The sequence below is a fragment of the Arabidopsis lyrata genome, assembly GCF_000004255.2.
Source record: "Arabidopsis lyrata subsp. lyrata unplaced genomic scaffold ARALYscaffold_8, whole genome shotgun sequence".
Lineage (NCBI taxonomy): Eukaryota > Viridiplantae > Streptophyta > Magnoliopsida > Brassicales > Brassicaceae > Arabidopsis > Arabidopsis lyrata.
This window is the reverse complement of record NW_003302548.1, coordinates 455,908-477,058: the sequence shown is the minus strand read 5'-3', so window position 1 is coordinate 477,058 and position 21,151 is coordinate 455,908. Positions and strand designations below refer to the sequence as shown.

The 21,151-nt window shown below is 33.5% G+C and overlaps 2 protein-coding genes across 2 annotated transcripts; both read right to left on the bottom strand.

The window, feature by feature from the left end:
- Positions 1-2,538: 2,538 nt before the first annotated feature.
- LOC110227543 lies at positions 2,539-3,564 on the bottom strand. Its single transcript, XM_021022067.1, is given in 3 exon segments — positions 2,539-2,618; positions 2,621-3,079; positions 3,283-3,564. Coding segments are annotated over 2 exon segments (126 nt in total). The 5' UTR covers positions 2,667-3,079; positions 3,283-3,564.
- A 13,183-nt stretch (positions 3,565-16,747) lies between these two features.
- LOC9301218 (palmitoyl-protein thioesterase 1) lies at positions 16,748-18,838 on the bottom strand. Its single transcript, XM_021024129.1, has 6 exons — positions 18,689-18,838; positions 18,489-18,608; positions 18,314-18,382; positions 18,195-18,233; positions 17,708-17,830; positions 16,748-17,630 (listed from the first exon to the last, which is right to left on the bottom strand). Exons 1-6 carry the CDS (start codon positions 18,785-18,787, stop codon positions 17,388-17,390), a joined length of 693 nt encoding a protein of 230 aa, XP_020879788.1. The 5' UTR covers positions 18,788-18,838; the 3' UTR covers positions 16,748-17,387.
- Between the last annotated feature and the right edge of the window lie 2,313 nt (positions 18,839-21,151).

Here is a 21,151-nt window from a genome sequence, read left to right as displayed (position 1 = left end):
TATAATAAATTGTAATAATTTTGAATTTTTTAATAGCAAATCAATATATATTTTACAAAAATTATGATAAAGAAAACCCTCACAAACATTTATTAAGTATATTAATATTAGAAAAACAATAATTTGTAACTAAAAAACTATTCCCAAGTGCAAAAAGCATAAACTAATAAACCAAATATTACAATGGTTTGATAAATAAGCAAAAACGTTCAACGTCAAATAAACCAAATGCTATTGTGTTAAATTAAACGGTAACAGCAATTCATTTAGATATATTTTAGTTTTAAAATATTTTTTAAAAATATGACGAACTTATCCGAGAAACGCAACCGTAGATATCAAATATTCCAAAAACTGCAACGGTTCGTCAATTATACCAAATGTTGCAATAGTTCATCAAATATACTAAAGATAACAATGGTTCGTAAATTTTTCCGCATATACAAAGATTTGAATTTTTAAAAACGAATATAAATTGTTCAATGTATGAAAAAACAAATTTAACGGGTCAAAAATTTATATTTGAGTAATATATTCTTTTTTTTTTAATATCATCAATACTTAATAGATCAAAAAGTTAAGAAATATACATACTCTAATTTGATTTTTTGAAACAAATATTTATAATAGGCGGCGGGTTAGATATAATGTATTATATGATGAAATGAGCTATGATCCTTATAACTATTTGAATATTTATATTTAATTTCATATATATATATATATATATATATATATATATATATATATATTTTTAAATTCATAATTTTACATACTACAATAAAAAAATTAAAGATTTTAATTTGAAACATTTAAAAAAAGTTTAATTTAATATATTAAAGAATATCATAAATATTTAATAGATTAAAAAGATAAAAAAATTATAAATACAAATTTGATTTTAAAAAGATATGTTTAATATATTTATAGTAGGTGGTGGGTTAAAAGTAATGTATTATATGATAGAAAGTTATGATCCTTATAATAGACGACATTTTAAGATTTATGATGAGATGAGTTAAATAAGGTTTGACACTTCTAAATATTTGAAAATTTAATTCTGCAAGCAATTTTGGAAATAATGAATAAAAGATTGTGCCACAATATTTTCATAGGGATTGTAAACTGAAAATATAGACTCCACACACGGATCGAGTTTGGTATTATTACATACCAAATATATGTTCATAACATATTCGATTATGTGAATAATTGGTAAATTCCGTAATTAGCTCAACCAAATCTCTATTTCAACAACCAATGAATTAGAATTTGAAAAAATAATTTCCTAAATTAATTCAAAGTAATAGCTAAATTTTTTAACTAATTCAAAATAATCTACGTTTTAGATGCGATTCATTTATGATATTTTGATTTTTGATCTAACTAAATTATATACACTCTCATTTTGTGGTTGTTAACATAAATTAACTCATTGTTCAAACAATATTATTTTTTTTGAAAATAATATTATTTCCCATTTTCATATCTTTAAAAAATATATCCATAATTGAGGATTACAGAAAAATAAAAATATATTCATTCTAATATGATATATATATGGACTGACATAAAAAAAATTAATATTTTTTACTTACTATTATAATATATCACGATTTTATTCTATAACTATATAATATATAAATTTCGTAATAAATGAAATTCAACCCGTACTGTAGTACGGGTGATGATCTAGTAATAGTATAAAGTATAAACCAATATCAAAATCATAGTAATAATTAATAAAAATAATATTGCATAGAAAAAATATATACCAAATTTATGAACGAGAAAACGAAATATGTATAAGAAAAAACACATTCATAATGCTCTCTTATCGCTTTCTTATCTTTTAGAGAGAGAGAGAGTCTTCTTTCCCGATTTTAATCGGTGAATCTATTTCAGCTTTTGTTTCTGGTTTCTACCAGATTGTATATATTCGCTTTATGCGATTCAATAATTTCCAGTTAGATACTGGACTTTTTGGTTACTAGATCTTCTTCCATCTGCGGCTCTAATCATCGATGTCTCCGTTTATCTCCAAATTCTCTCCGTTTTCTCCAATTACTCGTGGAATAATATCTTCGTCACTCTCCTTTTGCTCAAGATATCTGAGTAAAGAAGGATTCAAGTCTACATCAAGTTGGGTGTAGCCGGTGGTGGAGCCTCCTCGATGTTGGCGTTTTCCGGAGAAATTGTGAAGCGTTCTTCATCTAAATCCGGCAGATTTCGATGTTATGTTTAGGTTGGTTTGAAGATCGGCAGAAGGAAAGAGGATACAAATCGATCCATAGCTGATTGGCGGCAGCTAATCGGAATTTGGTGATCTTCCGGCGAACTGAGACGGCGGCGCTTCATACCAGGACGCGTGGCAGAAGAAGAACACGTGTCTTTAGCTAAATCTTGCTGGCACTTAATGTTTATTTGTTTACTAGTATTATGGCCCCTGCTTTGCAGGACAAAACTATATGAAGGGAAATTTTATACTTTAAATTTAATAATTTGTGGACATGAGTTTTTTGGTTTTAAAAGCAAAGATCAAAAATAAGAGGTTGCTGAATCTATGAACCCATCTAACGTGAACATAATCTTGTTTGGGAACGTGGAAATCAAAGCAATTCCTCATCTCATGGGCTCTTCTTATCGCTGTGTGAATAATCCTTCATGAAAACCAATCTTTAACACTTACTGTATTCAGTAATCGCACTATTCATTATAGAAAACATTAATGTAAGAATTTTAATTACAATAAGAATCTTAACCATGATATTTGTAAATTTTTTATGTAAACTCATAATCTCATAATCTTACAATAAGAATGAAGTGCAAAAAAGAATTAAGTAATAAACATGAACATTTCAGAATAAAATTCCGACTCCATTAGAGAACTGGAAAATACCAAAAACTTATGGAATTTTGCACATTCTTTTATAAAACCGTTTTTAGATTTTGTAGATATTAGTTATAAACTAACTAATAAGAATAAGAATAGTTGCTTATGAGAAGCATCTTACAAATTCGTTAACGGTCTGTCATTCTTTGCTTTCCGATTATGCTCTCTTGGTTGTTCTTGCATTTTCTATTTTATATACAAAGAGGTAAAACCAGAGATCCAATCAGAAATACATTTACCATAACCAAAATAAACAAAAAAAAAGAATATCTTTAAGGAAGCGCGTAATAATGGTAAACAATGAAAAACTTAAAATGAAAAACATCTAAGCGATTGGGTCTAATTTTCCAAATAATGTTTGAAATCTAAGAAGATGTGAAGGAGAATACCTTGGCTGCGTGCATAAGAGGATTAGATGGAGAGATTGACGTAATTTGTGGATGAAAAAAGAAAAAAAAAATGAGAGACACATGTCGATCATGAAGAAGAATCGTGTTGGGTATATAAGACTTGAGTTTTGATAGAAATGTATGAAACGATTTAAAAAGAAAAAAGGAAAAGGAGGTTGAAACTGGAGAGATTGTGGAAAGTGGAAGCGATTAAAGGAGGTTAAATGGAATGAAGTAAACCATAACTGTATGAAACGAAAAAATAGTTCTCGTTAAAGTAGCGAATAAACAAAACAATTTTTTTTTAAGAATAATAGAATTGTGGATTATAAAGTGAAAGAGCAAAATTTGAGAGTTTTGCCACGTGTCAGAAATAGAGTGTTGCAGTTTTTGTTTAAGTTACTGTTGATCTAGTATAATTAGATTTCATTTTGATTTAGTTGGGCCGTTTCTTTTTGCTTGTATTTCTCTGGGCCTTCTGTATTTTGCCCTTGGGCTTTTTAATGTCACTACTTGGCCGACAAAAAAAAAAAAAAAAAACACAATCATAATGTGTTTGCAAATTGCAATGTGTGAATGTCGGAATGGGACAAAGCCCGAAAAAAAAAAAGGATTATAATAACAAGGCTTTGGCGTGAAAGACTTCATTTTTTTAATGATTGTTGACAACTTGATTGTATACTTTTTAGTAGTTAACGGTTTACATGTACAATCTACTCCATTAGAGTTTGATTTCGATAAATCACAGTATTAGACTAGCATATCAGATTTGTCTGAATTTGCTCCTCCCATTTGTAATCAGTTAAGATATGAAAGAAGAATTTGTTTGACAAAAAAAATTAAAAAATGACTAACTTGTGACCATGAGCGATTTATTGTGAGCCCAACTTGATATGATCTTCATAAAAACATTCATATTGAAAGCTAAGTTTCTCCTTTCCCATATTATCATTCACATTGCTTATCTTATCTGGTTATAATTTTATAATGAATAAAATATAACACATATATCATTGTGTTATATTTTACAATATATTACTGTTTTTGGTACTTTCAGTAGTTACAATATATTACTGTTTTTGGTACTTTCAGTTTGTATGTCTGATTTGTTTTAATTAATTGATATATGTTAAAAAGAAATCATATGTTTTGTCCAGTCAATATTTTATATTTATTTCATATTTAAATTACATAATAAAATTTCAGTGATTGTATTTTATCAAAATTATTGTCTTTTAGACTTGTTTAGGAGAAATTGGATATAATTCTTTTATGAGGTAGAGAAAGTATAATTATGCATGACTAGATTTTAAAATTTATTACCTATGATAAAATTATGCATGACTTATAAAGAGCGTGAATTGCGAATTAATATTGCACAAGCTCAGAGGCAGCTTCGTCGTGCCGGAATCATACCTTCCATAGGTTTGCTTCCATCCAGCTCACAGACAACCCATCGAAGCAGCATATAGTTTCACCCTTGTCTTCTGGTCTTCCAAGTTGTAATAACTAAAACTCTTTTTTCTGCTCTTCCAAGTTGTGATATTTAAAACTCTTTTAGTTATCTTCTTCTTCAAAGTTGTAATAAGAGGTTTGATCTAATACAATACATGTCTTGTTTGTCTATACTTTGCAGACTCCACTATCAATCGAAGGTTTTACAAGCTCTCTCTCTCACTCTCTATTACAGATTATATACGTACTTTGAAGTAATATAAAGAAAACGTAAGGAGGAAGAGAGTGCACAAACTTGAACTCTGTTTTTTCTTTTCTTTTTGTAACTTAAAACGTTGAACTCTTAACATCCCTTTTTTTTTTTTGTCAACAAAAAAAAAAAAAAAAAAAAAAAAAAAAAAAAAAAGAATGTGCAAAATTCTTTGCTCTCTTGGTCGAAGAAGAGGGCTTGGACGACCGTTGTGGTTAACCATGCATCTGAATCATTGACAATATGAGTATATATTTAAAACATTATATAAGATGTTCAAATATATTAATATTATAAGATTTTTTTATAAATCTAAAATTAAATATAGATACATGCATATATTATTGTTTATAGTATAAATGTGTTTTTAGTAGAATATATACATCAAAGGGAAATATCATTTCGATAATATATGCATGAATATTGTTTTTAGTAAAAATATATACACGAAAGGGAAATATTAATTTGATAATATATGATACCATATGGGAAATAGAATGTGTTGTGTATTATGGAGACTATGACGACCGACTTATAGAGACATAGTATCACAAACATAATTATTGAGAATATTTTGTGAGTAATCTCAATTACTGTGATTGACGATATGATTGATTTGGTTTCCTTATCTTCTACAATGAATATATATATGTGTGTGTGATACCACTACTCTTATTGTTTTCATATTTTGAAAACTCTAATTATCATAATAAAATGACTAAATTCACCTTTTTTGCTCTCTTCAGCATCCTTATTCTAGGTTCTTTTTCTTTACCATCTCTAATTCTATAATAAAACCATGCAGTTTTGTACATATGAGAAGGTGATAATTTTTTGTTTTAAATAATATTTTTACAGGGTTGATGGTGAATAAGATTCAAGGACAAGAGGGACTATGTCGTATGCTTTTTCCACACAAAGATTGTGGTACTGGTGCTCACTCGTGTGCTGCTTTGTGCCTACAAAAATGGAAGGGAAGAGGCCAATGTTTTCCGTCAGATGATTCAGGAATTATATATTGCCTCTGCAGTTTTCAATGCAGATCTTGAATTTTTTTCACTTTATTTTGAGATCTATATCAACTAAAGATGTAATAAAGAAAAAAAATTCTGGTAAAATTCAAACCTTAATCCTTATTTATAAACTCAAATCGATATATAATCTCGTTTAATTGTAAAATAAAATAATATATTAGTGTAGTCTATAATTGATTTAGTTTAATTGTTTTATTTTAATATTACAAAATATTTTAATTAGTTTATTTAGATGATATGGCTAATTTTAATTGGTTAGTTAAGACTTAGGAGGGGGTGTATAAGATGGGTTCACTCTTAGAAATAAATCTACGATTCTACTTCAAAGTAGAAGTAGATTTTAACATTTATTATCTACCAAATTTCATCATTAAATATCTAAAAACAAATTTTATAATGTTGACTAGTTTTTGTTTTTTTTTTTTTTGAAATTTGACTAGGGTTATATTCAATTATAGTTGACTAGATGACAAAAATAAAAACTAGAGTTGACTAGATTTGTATCTAATTGTGTGTGATATTTCAGTGTATACACAATTACTATCGTCATTATTTGTAATTCAAAAATTCCAATTATCACACACAAACATGACTAAATCCACAATTTATGCTGTTTTCATTTAGACCTGCGTAACTGCTCCTTGTGCGGGACTCTGGATACCTATAAAGCTCCTCTGGGCAATCGTATTGGTTCCAATCAGCATTCCTAACCTCCGTCTTCTCCTGAGCGTCTGGACTGCACTGAGTGCCTGGACTGAAAGGATTCTCTTTCGCCATTTAGAACTTCCCCGTGGTAGCATAGCATAGTAGTGCAAGTGAAAGTAAATAATCAAAGACGTTCCACCTTGGATGTCAGAAAGAACCTCTTGGAATAGATCTTACACTTCTGGTTTACCGGCAAAACATAAGAAATTCTTAAATTATTTTATTTTATTTTTAAGAATCGTCTATGTAACAGTTCTCATAATTTGCAATAAATAATAAATTTAGACATCAAAAAAAAAGTACTTTAAATATATAAAATTCTTACAGCTATATACTCCCTCTGTTCCTAGATATTTGCTTCTTAATATATGTGAAAACTCTAGAACATCAATCTTCTAGGAATAGAGTGAGTATATGCTAAGACCACCATTAACGCAATATACCCTCACTTCTTATAGTATTAAAGAAATAGGAAAATAATTGCACAGTAATTTTGGATGCAGTACTCGAGTCTTATGGAAGAAGCTTCTTGGTGGGGATGTTAACGTGACGTGGCGCTGGTTGGTGCACGATACATTCGAAATTTGGTATCACTATTCATAATTATTATTTCATAGGTAGTGGTTTTTTTTGTTTAACACCTGAAACGGTAATTATTAACCCAAGCGTCGGGTCAAAACTTAACCCAACATTGGTTTTGATGGTTTTTGGCTTTTTGCAGATTCTGTTGTCTCGGTTTGATCGTCGTTAACTTTCTTTTCAATGCTTAATTTTTTTTTTTTATGCTAATAATTTTTGTTGGTTTATAATTTTCAATAGTGAATTAGTTAACATTTTATCATATTATCTTTATATGAGATGATTAATTATTAGATAGCTTAATTATGAATTATAAGTTAGGTAAATAACTACGGAATTATATTTTTAATGTTTTTTTGTTTTATAATAATTTGGAATTATATTTTATGTTTCTTTTTATTTTCAAATCAATTTTAGTATAAGTTTTTTATGTTTTCAATTTATAAGTTAATTTTTTAATTTTTAAAAAATGTTAAATCTATATATACATTTTTGGATGACTTTTAGCAAATAAATCCTGGAGTTGGAATGTATTTACGGATGAATGCCATTGGCATTAATTATTTAAATTTGAAAAATATTAATTAAAGATATTATCAACACGATTTCGAGAATCATAAATTCATATCTTCCTTAATTACTGAGTCATTAATGTGATAATCTTTAGGAAATATTTCTCTGTAAAAAAAAAAAATCCACATTAGTGAAGGCATTAAAATCGACACTAACAATTAAATTATTTAGATATTCAATTATTTTAAGATTCTTATATCTTATTTGATATTTTTTTTAATATCTCATTCTTTAATTACTGCGTTTAGAATTTATTGGTTGTTACCTATTTTTTGGTGAAATTTATTGGTTGTTACTTAATAAGTAATTATGGTGCGTTTATTTTAGTTAATATCTAATTTAAAGGATTTGTTTTCTTTTATTATTAATAAACGAATAACATGTATAGAAATAAAAGATTTTTCTTGCGACTCCATAATAAAAATATTAAACTCTTATTTTCTACATTTCTTACACATAATATCCTCTTATTCAATAACAAAAAATATATATTACATATTTTTAAAAATATTTATAATATTTAAATTATATAAAAAGTTTGTAATATTAATATTATTTCAACTCTATACAAATTTAATATATATGTATATATATCTTATGGGAACCATTTAAAAGAAATTTTTAAATTGACTTGAATTATATAGCTTTTAAATTAAAGTATTATTAAAAAGAAAAATAACTAAATGATGTTTAATTTCACGGGACGGGTAATATGATGGGACGGGTTTGGGTTGATATTTATAAAAGATAGTATACCACGGGTGAAATCCTAAAATTAACAATCAAAATAATCTATCAAACAAATTACATTTTGATTTTTTTAAGAAAATATAGCCCCGCGGTGTACCGCGGGTTAAAATCTAGTATCTTACATTATTAAATTATTTATTTATTATTTAGAAACAGGTTCTACCAATAATCAACTCCTATAAACTTGTTTCCAAACTTAACCTCTAACATTATTTTATTAATAAATCACCACTAACACATATACTCCAGATATACCATTGGGGATGCTCTAGGTCACTAAGTCAGTAGATGTAATAGTAACGCTCTTTTCTGTTGACCTCATGTTTACGAGTTGACTTCGTCTTCGTGTAGTTCGAGTAATATACACGAACTTTTAGTTTTCTTTAGATCTCATATCATTTAGGACCAATTATGCATGTATAAATTTTCAATTTTTCTACCAAAACAAAATTATGCATGTATAAATTTAGTGATTTGAAGCAAATTTATATCGTCATTGTGTAATAATTCGGATTTGAATTATGAAATGTGTATGAGTTTAAACAACAACAAATATATATTTAAAATATTATATATGGTGTTCAAATATATTAATAACATAGGAATCTTAAAAATTATAAAATAAATATGTGTATTGAAGTTTAAATATTTGTATATAAGACGTTATAAAGTTAGATGCATGCATATATTATTGTTTATAGTGTATATATATATTTTTAGTAAAATATATATATAAGAGGAAAATATCATAAAAAAATTCTAAAAGTTTCCCTTTTTTGGGCTCAAGACCCTCTTTCCCAACTAGTGTCTTTGCTTAGTGTGGAATAGAGCTGTGACTGGATTAAAACACTATCCCTTTAGCCTTTTTCATCCTGTTTAAGCTGCTTTATCGCTTTTCTCTCTGTCTCCGAATCAATTGCGCTAGGGTTCATCCTCTCTTTGCTAGATCTAGAAAAGCTGGGTGTGATTCTGCAAATTTCCTTCGGTGAAAGAGTTTAGTGGTGGTTTGGGTTGCAGAATTGGTGGGTCTCGTTACTTTCTCTCAAGTTTGGTGCTAAGTGTCTTGGGCTTCTTCGTGCCTCGTTGATTTCTCTGGTTTTAAGTTCCTCCGGCTCCGGTTTTCTCTCTGCGGAAGGTTAGTGGGATCTTGGTTGGTTCGCAGGTTCTGGTTTGGTGGTCTTGTTTCGGGGAGGCTGCTGTTCGTCGAAGATTGTTTTCGCAGAGGTTGGTGTTCGTCGAAGCCGGATTTGGAAACAGTTCGAGTTCGGTGAAGCTGGTGTTGTGAAGTATTTGCTGTGCAAAGTTTGTTTTCGAAACAGTTAGAGTTTATAGCGAGAGGTTTGTTCGGTCGTTGGTGGAAATTAGTGGAGGTTTGGTCGCTGCTTATACCTTAATCCTCTCTCTGTTTATCGTTTCTTTGAAGATGTCTTCAGCCATGGATAGGGCTCTAATGGAGATGTCACTAGAGGAGAAAGATGTGCCTTTCGATATGCCGAATTTGCCGGATTTCCTTTCTTGTGAGAGGAATAAACTCAGTCTTATTGGGAGAGTTTTAAACCCAGTTTGTCAACCGATGAAGCACCTCATAAGAAACATGCCAAGGAAGTGGCAGAAAGAAGGAAGAGTTAAAGGTGTTGCTCTTTCTAGCGAAAGATTTCAGTTTATCTTTGATTCTAAACATGATTTAGAGGACGTGCTAGCTAAAGGCGTTCATACTTTCAATGAGTGGACTATCGTGGTTGACAGATGGTATGAACAGCCACCGGATGATTATCTTAGACACATGCTGATGTGGGTTCAAATCTGGAACATTCCAGTGAACTATTATACGGTTAAGGCTATAACTTCGTTGGGAGATCTGATTGGTGAAGTGAAAGAAGTGGTCTTCGACCCAGACACGCCGCAGATTCAAGAGTTTGTAAGGGTAAAGGTTTTGTTTAACGTCTCTCGACCTCTGAGAAGATCAAAAGTAATCAATCTGCGAAATGGTGAGACGGTCACGGTCAATTTCCATTACGAAAGAATTCAGAAGCGATGCTATGAATGTCAAAGACTCACTCACGAGAAGGATTATTGTCCCATTCTGATTAGGTCTAGACAAGATCAAGCTGAAGCCCGTCGTAAAGGAAAACCTGCCACAAAGATTCCTCCTCCTCCAATCCTTAAGGAATCTGATCCTCTTTTTGGAGTCTTAAAAGAGAGTCAGGTAGGAACAGATCCAAACACTGGTAGACCAAGAATTGCTCCTGTGGTCCTTGAAGGAATGAGACAATATCTCAGGGTTGCCAATGAAGAGGAAAGACTTATCAGAGTTGATAGTGTTATACAATCGGTCAAAGAAGTTGAAAAAGATCCATTTGCTCAAAAAACTATTCTCAGGTTGGAAGCACTGCCAATAGTGCACCATGATTTTAATCGAGAAAAAGGAGTTGTTTTCGGGTATGACAGAGAGGCTTCTTCAAGCTGTGAGGTTCCAGAGAGTCAGAATCAGTTGGTAAACAATGCTGAAGTTGGGAAGCATAGTATTGCCAGAGATTGGTTAACAGATCCGGCTCCTTCTTTATCCTTCAATGAGGCTGGTAATTTCCTTGCTTTGTCGCAGCCCTTTACTGAGAGTTTGACGGGTTATAGACCCGGCTTCTTTGAGGCTGGATCTTCCGGGACTATTCAGAAAAGTCAAAAGCAGAGGAAAAGACCATCAAAGTATATAAGGAAACTGAAGCCGAGGGATCCAAATGGATGCATTCTGGATTTAAAATTGATGGAAGGTTCAGAGGTTGGTACAAAGGAGAAGAGAAAAGCAGTTGGCAAGGGTCATAGCACTGCAAAAATCACTACGCTAAACCCTAAGTTGGTGGTCCCAAATGAGGGACCGTCCAACATCTAATGAGTCTTATTAGTTGGAATTGTCAAGGTATGGGACGGTCTCATGACTTGACAATTCCTAGACTCATGGAAATGAGACGTGATCATTTCCCTGAGGTGTTGTTTTTGATGGAAACAAAAAACTGCAGAAATGTTTTAGTGGACTTGCAAGAATGGTTAGGGTATGAGGGTTTTTACAGTGAATCCATTAGGACTCAGTGGCGGTTTGGCGCTTTTTTGGAAGAAAGGTGTAGATATTGAAGTTAAGTATGCGGATAAGAACCTTATAGATTTTCACATTCAGTTTGGTTCTTCGGAGTTCTTTGTTTCTGGGGTTTATGGTGCTCCTGTGTATAGTGACAGACTTTTGGTTTGGGAAAGAATCTCCAGGATTGGGATTCACAGAAAGGAAGCTTGGTGTATGTTTGGAGATTTTAATGCAATTCTGAATAATGGAGAGAAGCTCGGAGGTCCAAGGCGAGGAGATGCCTCATTTTTACCTTTCAAGGAGATGTTGGATACTTGTGATATGGCTGAGTTACCAAGTAAAGGAAATCCCTTTACTTGGGGTGGCAAGAGAGGAACATTATGGATTCAAAGCAAACTTGATCGTTGTTTTGGTAATAAAAATTGGTTTAGACAGTTTCCTTTGTCTAATCAATTTTTCATGGATAAAAGAGGCTCAGATCATCGTCCGGTACATATCAGAATTTCGTCAACTAAAGTGGAGTACAGGGGAAACTTCAGTTTCGAGTGTGCCACTGTTGGCTATGGAGAAACTCAAAAGGTATAGAACTGCCTTGAGTAGATGGAAAAAAGAAAATAACTTGAACTCTCTCACTAAGATCACGCAGGCTCGGGCTTCCCTGGAATTAGAACAATCATCTTCTTTCCCGAGAACAACTGTGATGAACTCTCTGAAAGATGATCTGTGCAAAGCCAATCTAGAGGAAGAAATCTTTTGGAGTCAAAAAAGCAGGGCCAAATGGATGCATAGTGGAGATAAGAATACTTCCCTTTTCCATGCTTCGGTGAAGGATAATCGTGGAAAACAGCATATTGAGAAACTATGTGATGTCAATGGAAATTTGCACAAAGATGAAGAGTCTAAAGGAGCCATTGCAGTTGCTTACTTCTCTGACCTGTTTAAGTCTGAGAATCAAGATTCTTTCCAGGATCTGTTTTCTGATTTTCAGCCCAAAGTTACAGCTGGTATGAACTCTGTCCTTGTTGCTGCTGTTTCAAAATCTGAAATCAGAAGTTCAAGTGCTCTGGGAGCTGACGGGTTCACGGGTTTCTTCTTTCAGAAGTATTGGAGTATCATTGGAAATCAGGTAACTTCTGAGATTCAAAAGTTCTTCATCACTGGTTCTTTTCCTAGAGAGTGGAACTTCACTCAGTTATGTCTCTTACCAAAGAAGAAGAAACCAAACAAAATGACGGATTTGCGTCCTATTAGTCTATGCTCAGTTCTTTACAAGATTATTTCAAAGATTCTAATTAGACGTCTGCAACCTTTTCTTCCTGAATTGGTGGCTCCTAATCAGTCTGCTTTTGTGGCGGAACGTTTAATCTCAGATAACATTCTCATTGCCCACGAGGTGGTTCATGGACTGCGCACTCATAAGGAAATTTCTAAGGAGTACATTGCTATTAAGTCAGACATGTCAAAGGCCTTTGATAGAGTTGAATGGAACTATGTTAGAGCTTTGCTGGAAGCACTTGGGTTTCATTCAAAATGGATTCAGTGGATTATGTTTACTATTACTTCAGTTTCCTTCACTGTCTTGATCAACAACAAGGCTTTTGGGAACATCACTCCTTCCAGAGGGTTGAGACAAGGGGATCCATTGTCTCCGTTTTTGTTTGTGTTATGTTCCGAAGGACTCACTCACCTTATGAACAGAGCAGAGAGACAAGGACTCATCAGTGGAATCCGGTTTTCTCAGGAAGGTCCGGCTATTCATCATCTATTATTTGCAGACGACAGCCTCTTTATGTGTAAAGCAGAGAAAGAGGAGATTCTAACTATAAAAAACGTTTTCAAAGAGTATGGTGATGCAACAGGGCAAAAAATCAATTTTGACAAATCTTCAATCACCTTTGGTGCTAAGATTGATGAGAGTTGTAAAGGTTGGATTAAAACTGAGCTAGGCATAATGAATGAAGGAGGAGCTAGTACTTACCTCGGTCTTCCTGAGTGTTTTAGTGGGTCTAAAATTCAGCTCTTAGACTACATAAAGGAAAGACTAAAGGCTAGACTTTCAGGTTGGTTTGCAAGGACTTTGTCTATGGGGGGAAAAGAGATTCTTCTGAAAGCGGTTGCAATGGCCCTCCCGGTTTATGCGATGTCATGTTTCAAACTGACAAAAACCACTTGTGACAACTTGACAAGTGCAATGTCAGACTTTTGGTGGAACTCCTTTGAGCATAAGAGGAAAACTCACTGGGTTAGTTGGGAGAAGCTATGCTTAGCTAAAGATCAAGGTGGTTTGGGATTCAAAGATATCCAAAGTTTTAACCAAGCCTTATTGGCAAAACAGGCTTGGCGGTTATTACAGAATCCAAACTGTCTCTTTGCTAGATTCTTCAAGAGCAGATATTTTGATGGGGATGATTTCTTGGAAGCTGAAATTGGAGCTAGGCCTTCTTATGCTTGGAGGAGCATAATACACGGAAGAGAACTGCTTTTGAAAGGTCTAAGGAAAGAAGTTGGTAATGGTAATTCTCTTAGTGTTTGGATGGATCCTTGGCTCTTTGATCAGGATCATGGTCCAAGAACTCCTCTCATGAAACACTTCTCTGTTAATTTGAGCTTGAAAGTTAAAGATCTCATTGACTTTGAATCCAGAAGATGGAACAGAGAGGTGCTTGATGATTTATTCTATCCAGTGGATGTTGAGATCATCATAAAGAAGAATCCAGTAGTGAACGTGGAAGATTTTTGGGTCTGGCTGCACACAAAGTCGGGTGAATACTCTGTTAAGACTGGTTACTGGTTAGCATTTAAGGATAACAAATCTGATCTTATCAGAAATGCAACCTCTCACCCATCTCTTAATGGTCTCAAAGAAAAAGTTTGGTCCATCCCTTCAGCTCCAAAGATAAAATTGTTCATCTGGCGTGCTTTGTGTGCTGCTTTGCCAGTAGCTGATCAGATTATTCATAAAGGTATGAAAAGTGATCCAAGGTGTCAGATTTGTGGAGAAGAAGGAGAATCCATAAATCATGTACTCTTTACATGCTCTGTGGCACGTCAGGTGTGGGCTATTTCTGGTGTCCCTACTCCAGAATTTGGCTTTGGTATAAGTGCTATTTTTGCTAATATGCAGTTCTTATTTGAGGTTCAAAAGAATTTTCAGGTTCCTGCTCAAATAAGAAGGCTGTGGCCTTGGGTCCTTTGGAGACTGTGGAAAAATAGAAACAACTTATGTTTTGAGGGTACTCACTTTTGTCCTGCAAAATCCTTTGAAAAGATCAAGGTAGATGCGCATGAATGGTCCATTGCGCAATCCCAGATTAACTCCACTGAAACTCCTTGTATTGATAGTTCTGAATCTGGTGCAATATCTTTTGTTGTGCCTGTTCCTTCTCCCTGGCAGCCGCCTCCTCCAGGATGTGTTAAATGCAACATTGGGGCTGCTTGGTCAGGGAAAAAAGGTTTAGGTGGGAGTGCATGGGTTTTGCGTAATGAACATGGGGTGGTGCTGTTACATAGTAGACGGGCTCTTTGTGATGTTACTAACAGAAGTGAGGCGCTACTTAAAAGTGTCATTTGGGCTATTGAATGTTTGCATAGTCATAAGATGTCTAGGGTTCTGTTTGCCTTTGAACCAGGTGATTTGTTATCGGCATTCAACAGACCAAATGCTTGGCCTTCTTTTAGGTATCAAGTCTCTGAATTACTTCATTTTTTGGGAAAGATTGTGGTTTGGAATGTTTTGGGGGAGAAGATTCTGGCAAATAGAGGAGCTTCCTTAATTGCTCAAAGTGTTGTGAAGGAGGACAGAGTTCAGTCTTATGTTGCTTCAGGGCATCCTCGTTGGCTACATCATCTTTTTGAGGAAGAAAGAAGAGGCAGTGTGGTTTCATCTTCTACTCTAGTTTGATCAATCTGCAAAATCAATTTTTGGTGAATGGTATATGTGTATATCTTTCCTTCTGTTAACCTGTTATTTTGTAAAGGTTCTGCAGCAGTTCTAATATCAATATAATCCAATTTCAGTGAAAAAAAAAAAAAAGGGAAATATCAATTTGATATTAAAGGCATGTATATATATATATATATATATATATATATGCATATGATATTGCATTATATATTTATACAATACTTTTATTGAAAACTCCAATTATCAACAAGAAAATGACTAAAACCATGTAGTTTTGTGCCATGAGAACTGATAATGTTTTGTTTTAAATAATGTTTTTACATGATTGACGGTGAATGAGAACGAAGGACAACTGAGAATGTGTCATAAGATTTTAGATAAAGTAGATTGTGGTGCTGGCTCGTGTAATGCTTTTTGCCGTCAAATATACGGCGGAATAGGCAAATGTGTTAAATCAAATGACGGAAGCGTAATATGCCTCTGCAATTATCAATGCTTTTATTAAAGGGTGAATTAGCTCAATAACCAATTTTGTACCCAAAATTAAGCTTATACCCATCTAATATTCATAATTCAGCAAGTAACCATGTTAATTGAATTTGGACCAAAATGCCCTTGTATTTACGTTTGCAAAATTGAGAAGGCAGAGAAGCGAGTGGACATCAGAGAGAAGGAGGGTCGGTGATCAGACGAAATAGAAAGGAAGATCCACAGACAGATATCGGAAGAGACATACACCGGAGGGGGGGGGGAAGAAGAAGGTAAAGATCCACCAGTTAGAGAGATGTAGAGAAGAGATCCTGTCATAATAAGGAAGAGACTCAGCGGTGGTTGCGACGGAGATCCGTTGGTGGCTGTGACGGAGATCCGGTGGCGGCTATGATAGAAGTCCGGTGGCCACTGTTACGAGGAGACGCAACATCCACAGGAGAGATGGGTGAATAGCGTGAATCACAAACAAGGGGTAAAATTGTCCCATATACATGAAATACAGCGTATATCAACTCGTTTTTTGGAAAATTGCTAGTTACTTAATTAATGTTTTTTGTGCGTCAGTTTTGCAAATTTTCCTTTATTAAATTCTTTTCTTAAATTCTTTTTTTTTTTTTGAAATAATTTCTTCTATTGAAAAGCATGAGAAATAAAAATATTACAAAGCCTAGCCCAAGTTGTTTTAGCTTATTACATAATTATGCCCATAAGCTCTAGTGGTCCAACAAAGGAAATGGTTTTGAAACCAAGTGATCAGAGAAGCCCCATCGAAGGCACATTGTTGAGATGGAACTTTTAGTTGTAGTTTACTATAACCAGACGAGAACCAAACGTTTAGTTGCAAACCGACCAAATAAACCGTTGAAAAATAAAGAACCATTGACCTAGAAGCTCTGTTTCGAATGGTAAATTGGTGAAACTTGGCGGTGTTTCTCTTTCTGAATGTTTTAGTTCGGCTACTGTGTCGCTAATCCGTATGACAAGATGTTGGTCCGCGAGATAAGACCTGATGGTCTTGCGTGCAGTCTTGTTTTCAGGGAGTTATGTTTGTCGGAAAGGTAACTCGATTGTTTCCTTCTGTATCAAGAAATCGAGAAGGCGGACGTGCAATCAACAATAGAATCAGATATACTGATTAATTCGATTATATTTATATAAAAGTAATGATTCTTGTTCGATACAATCATCACTAAGCGGGAGAAGATTGATTCTAAAGATACGGAATACAATCATCACTAAGCTTTTTTTTTGATATTGCATAAATTAGTATAGCTGATTGGGGTCTTTTCTCTAAGATTGATTCTGAAGATACGGGACGATGTATTTGAGGACATCATGATCTGCCATTTCGAGATGTCCACCTGGTACACTCACGAACTTCACTTTTCCAGCCGCATCCAATGTTTTCAATCCGATCCAATCCTCGGTGTAGAGCGCTGTCTTGTTAGCCGGGAGAACGGGTTCGACCTGACCATCCGGGTAAAACCCGAACCAAGTTGAGTCATTTGGGATGATAATCGTTTCGTTCTGAAACTGTAAAACAAAACAGAACCATCAAGACAGAAACCAAAAGAAAGTTAAAAAGTCTAATGGTTTTGAAGAGATCAAACCTTGACAAGAACCAGATTGTGTAAACTGGTGAAACGATCTTTGTAAGTTGAGTTTCTTTGGTTTGGTATCTCATTGCTAAGCTTAGGCAGATACTTCGAGTTTTCCAGGTACCTCTTCATATCCTGAGAAAAAAAAAGACAAAGATTTTGTGAAATTTCTGTTAAAACTTTAATCAAAACCAGCTGTTTTCAATTTTCATAGTCCTCAAACGAGAAGATCTGCCATTTTTTACATAACCTTGTTCAATCTGCGAGTTAAAACGAAACCTATCCTTCTTTTACACCATTTCTCACCCAAACCAAGAGTTCTGAATTAAACCGCGAGTATGACTTATCGTTGCAATTTCGGTTAAGAGAAACTGATAAAACAGAGAGTTTTGGCAATGAGGGGTCTCTTCAATTAGCTTTAAAGAGAAGACAGAGTATCTAAAATACTAGGAGCTAGTCGATGGAAGCTAAACTATGGTAGTATGGTGAATGGACATACCATAGGGTTTTTGAAATAACCACTGGGAGCAAAATGATCCTGCAGAGTCATTAAATTTTTTTATCAATTTCTAATTTAGGATTTAATCATATGATATATATAGAGAGAGAAATACATACCTGAACGAACTCGCTATAGACATCTGCTTTGACTAGCGCATCAAATGCATCACATACGAGACCGGGCATCTACAAAAAAAAAAGAAAATACACACAAAACAAACATTGTTGTTACTGTGATTATTGATTCAAATCATAGAAAAAGTTAAGATAATTTGAGGAAATTATAAAAAACCTGTGCACCACACGTAGGAACAGAGGATATCCCAGCATGAGGACCACCTAAAGATATGTAGTTGTACACCGGAGGCCCGCCGTCGCAGAACTCGATCAAGCCTCGAGCCACTAGGTTCCCCTGTTCCATCATTCCTCAACATCCATAAAACTGAAACATGTAAATAATGATCAAAAACTGATTTTAGGGTTTTCAAGAACCTGAGATCTTCCAACAATGTTGTATCCTTGACTCAACTCTTTCATTTGCTTCACCTTCTCACACGCTATCTCAGCTTGCTGTGTAAGTGGCATGAGCATTGAAGCGAAGAATCCATCTCCAATTTCTCTATTGAGAACAACTATCTTTATTGATTTAGAAACTTCACGAAACTAAATCTCTCTCAAGCTCTTATGGAACAACTCTCCATGGACTTGGTATTTATATGTAGAAATAAGACAACACCTTATTCTAATTGCATTAGGAAAACCATACACAAATCCTTATCTAAATCTTGTTTGTGATTATCTCTTAGGCAACATCCTAAAGAGATAACTTATTTCCTAAGTTATTTGGAATTATCTCTGAGTTTCTGAATCAATATATAAATTGCCTGGAATGATCCGGCCCCGGACGTAGACTATATCACACCGATAAGTCGAACATGGGTTAACAAATCTTGTGTTCGTTACTTTTATTCTCTGTTTCTTTCTTTTACTAACGTGAGAGAATGAGAGTGAGCATGGGTTCTTGAGGTGATTTAAGGTTTTGCAGGTTACAGGAAGGGGCTGGATTTTGTTCAGCCATTAACATACATATCTATCTTTAACAAGTCTGTTTCTTTCTCTACGTGTACGTTGTTTGATTGTATAATTCAAAGTAAAGAAAAGAAGGAAAAAAACAGTAAAGAAAAGTAAAGAAAAAGAGAGAGAGAATAAGTTTCAGAGAAAGAAGAAGAAGAAGAGATTGAAGAACAGAGGAAGGAGATGAGTGAGCGGCAAGGCAATTAAAAAGTAAAAATCCAATCGTTATAAAAATAAGAAAGTGACTTACAAGCATGACCCTTGAGAGCCAGAGAGGTTCATGAGAAGCTGTGTGAAGTTGGCATTCGTCGGATCGGAACACGCAGCGGTGATTCCGTGAAGCACGACGAACGGAACCGAGACTGAGACGTGAATCAAGAGTGCAACCGCCACCACCGCAACCCAAAACTGCTTGATCAAACCTTTCTCCTCCATTCTTAAAACACCAAAACTACAAGCGTTTCTGTTTGTGTCCTTTTGAGGTGGTAATACAGAGTGTTTGTGATCTGGTTGCGGCCAAGTAAGAAGAAATAAGAAAGACTTAGATGAAAAATTGGACGGTTTTGATTGGTTTTTATATTTCCAGTATGAAATGGACGGTGCTGATTAGTTGATGTATTCATGCATCTTCATGTGCATTAACTTTTTTTTTTTGTTGTGTATGCATTAAACCTCTGTTTCTTAATTCTTTTTCTTCGCCTACTCTGTTTCCTAGTTCTTCCCTCCTCTGATATGCTATCTGCTCGTTGCCTCTTTTAGTACGTGTGTATATGTCTTTTCACATATTTTTACAACGGATATTTCATGTTACATATTTACAATATCTTATAGATCCAATTAATCATATCGTATTTGAATATCTTTCACAACAAATTTCTTGTGAGAAATAGGATGTATAAAATGTGATTGCCAACTATAGATCAAATGGAATTTTTTCGATTTTTATCATATAGGTGAAAAAGGATTACAATAAACCATGCAATATTCTTGCCAAATATCGAATTCCAAATGATTTATTGTTCTATTATCATATTTGTGTACATTCTGTAATAAATCAAGTCTTCATTGTGATTATTGTATCTCATATTTATAATAAATATTACAAAAGTTATTATATTATTCATAATTATTTATTTGTATGTATAAATAAATGTAATTATCATTTTTAATGGAACTACATTTAATTGATTTTCAAATTTTATAACATTTGAAAATTATTTGTGATGTGATTTAAAATAGAAAACTGATAAAATAAAGTAAAAGATACTCCATATGTGAGGATGTGTGTTGAGGGATAAAATGTCAATGTTACTTATAGCCCTCTGCACAAATACTCGGACCCGAAAAACCGACCCGAACGGGTTTTAGTTTTTTTTTTTTTTTAAAGTACTCGGACCCGAATGGACCCGACCCGAAAAAATACGGGTATCCGAATAGACCCAAAACATAAGTATATATCTCAAAAATATTAGTAATATTTATACTTAATAATAATCCAACTACTCAAAATTATATTTTTTTAAAGATATTTCAGATTTTGAATAATTTGAGTACTTTTTGGGTGCTTTAGATATTTTTTGGGATAATTTATATATTTTTAGTGCAATATAGCTATAATTATTTCAGGTATTTTGGGTAATTCGAATACTATTTGAATAATTCAGAGCTAATTTTTTGAGTATTTTGGATACTTTTGGATATTTTTAGGTTAATTTGTATTCAAAGTACCTATCCGAATCAGAACCGGTAAAGTCTCCGGATATTTACGGATATTGGACTTTATGTCGAGAACCGACCCGAACCCGAAAAGTCCCGAACCTAACCCGAACCGAAATTTAAAAATACCCGAACGGAGCTAAAATCTAAAAAAAAATACCCGAA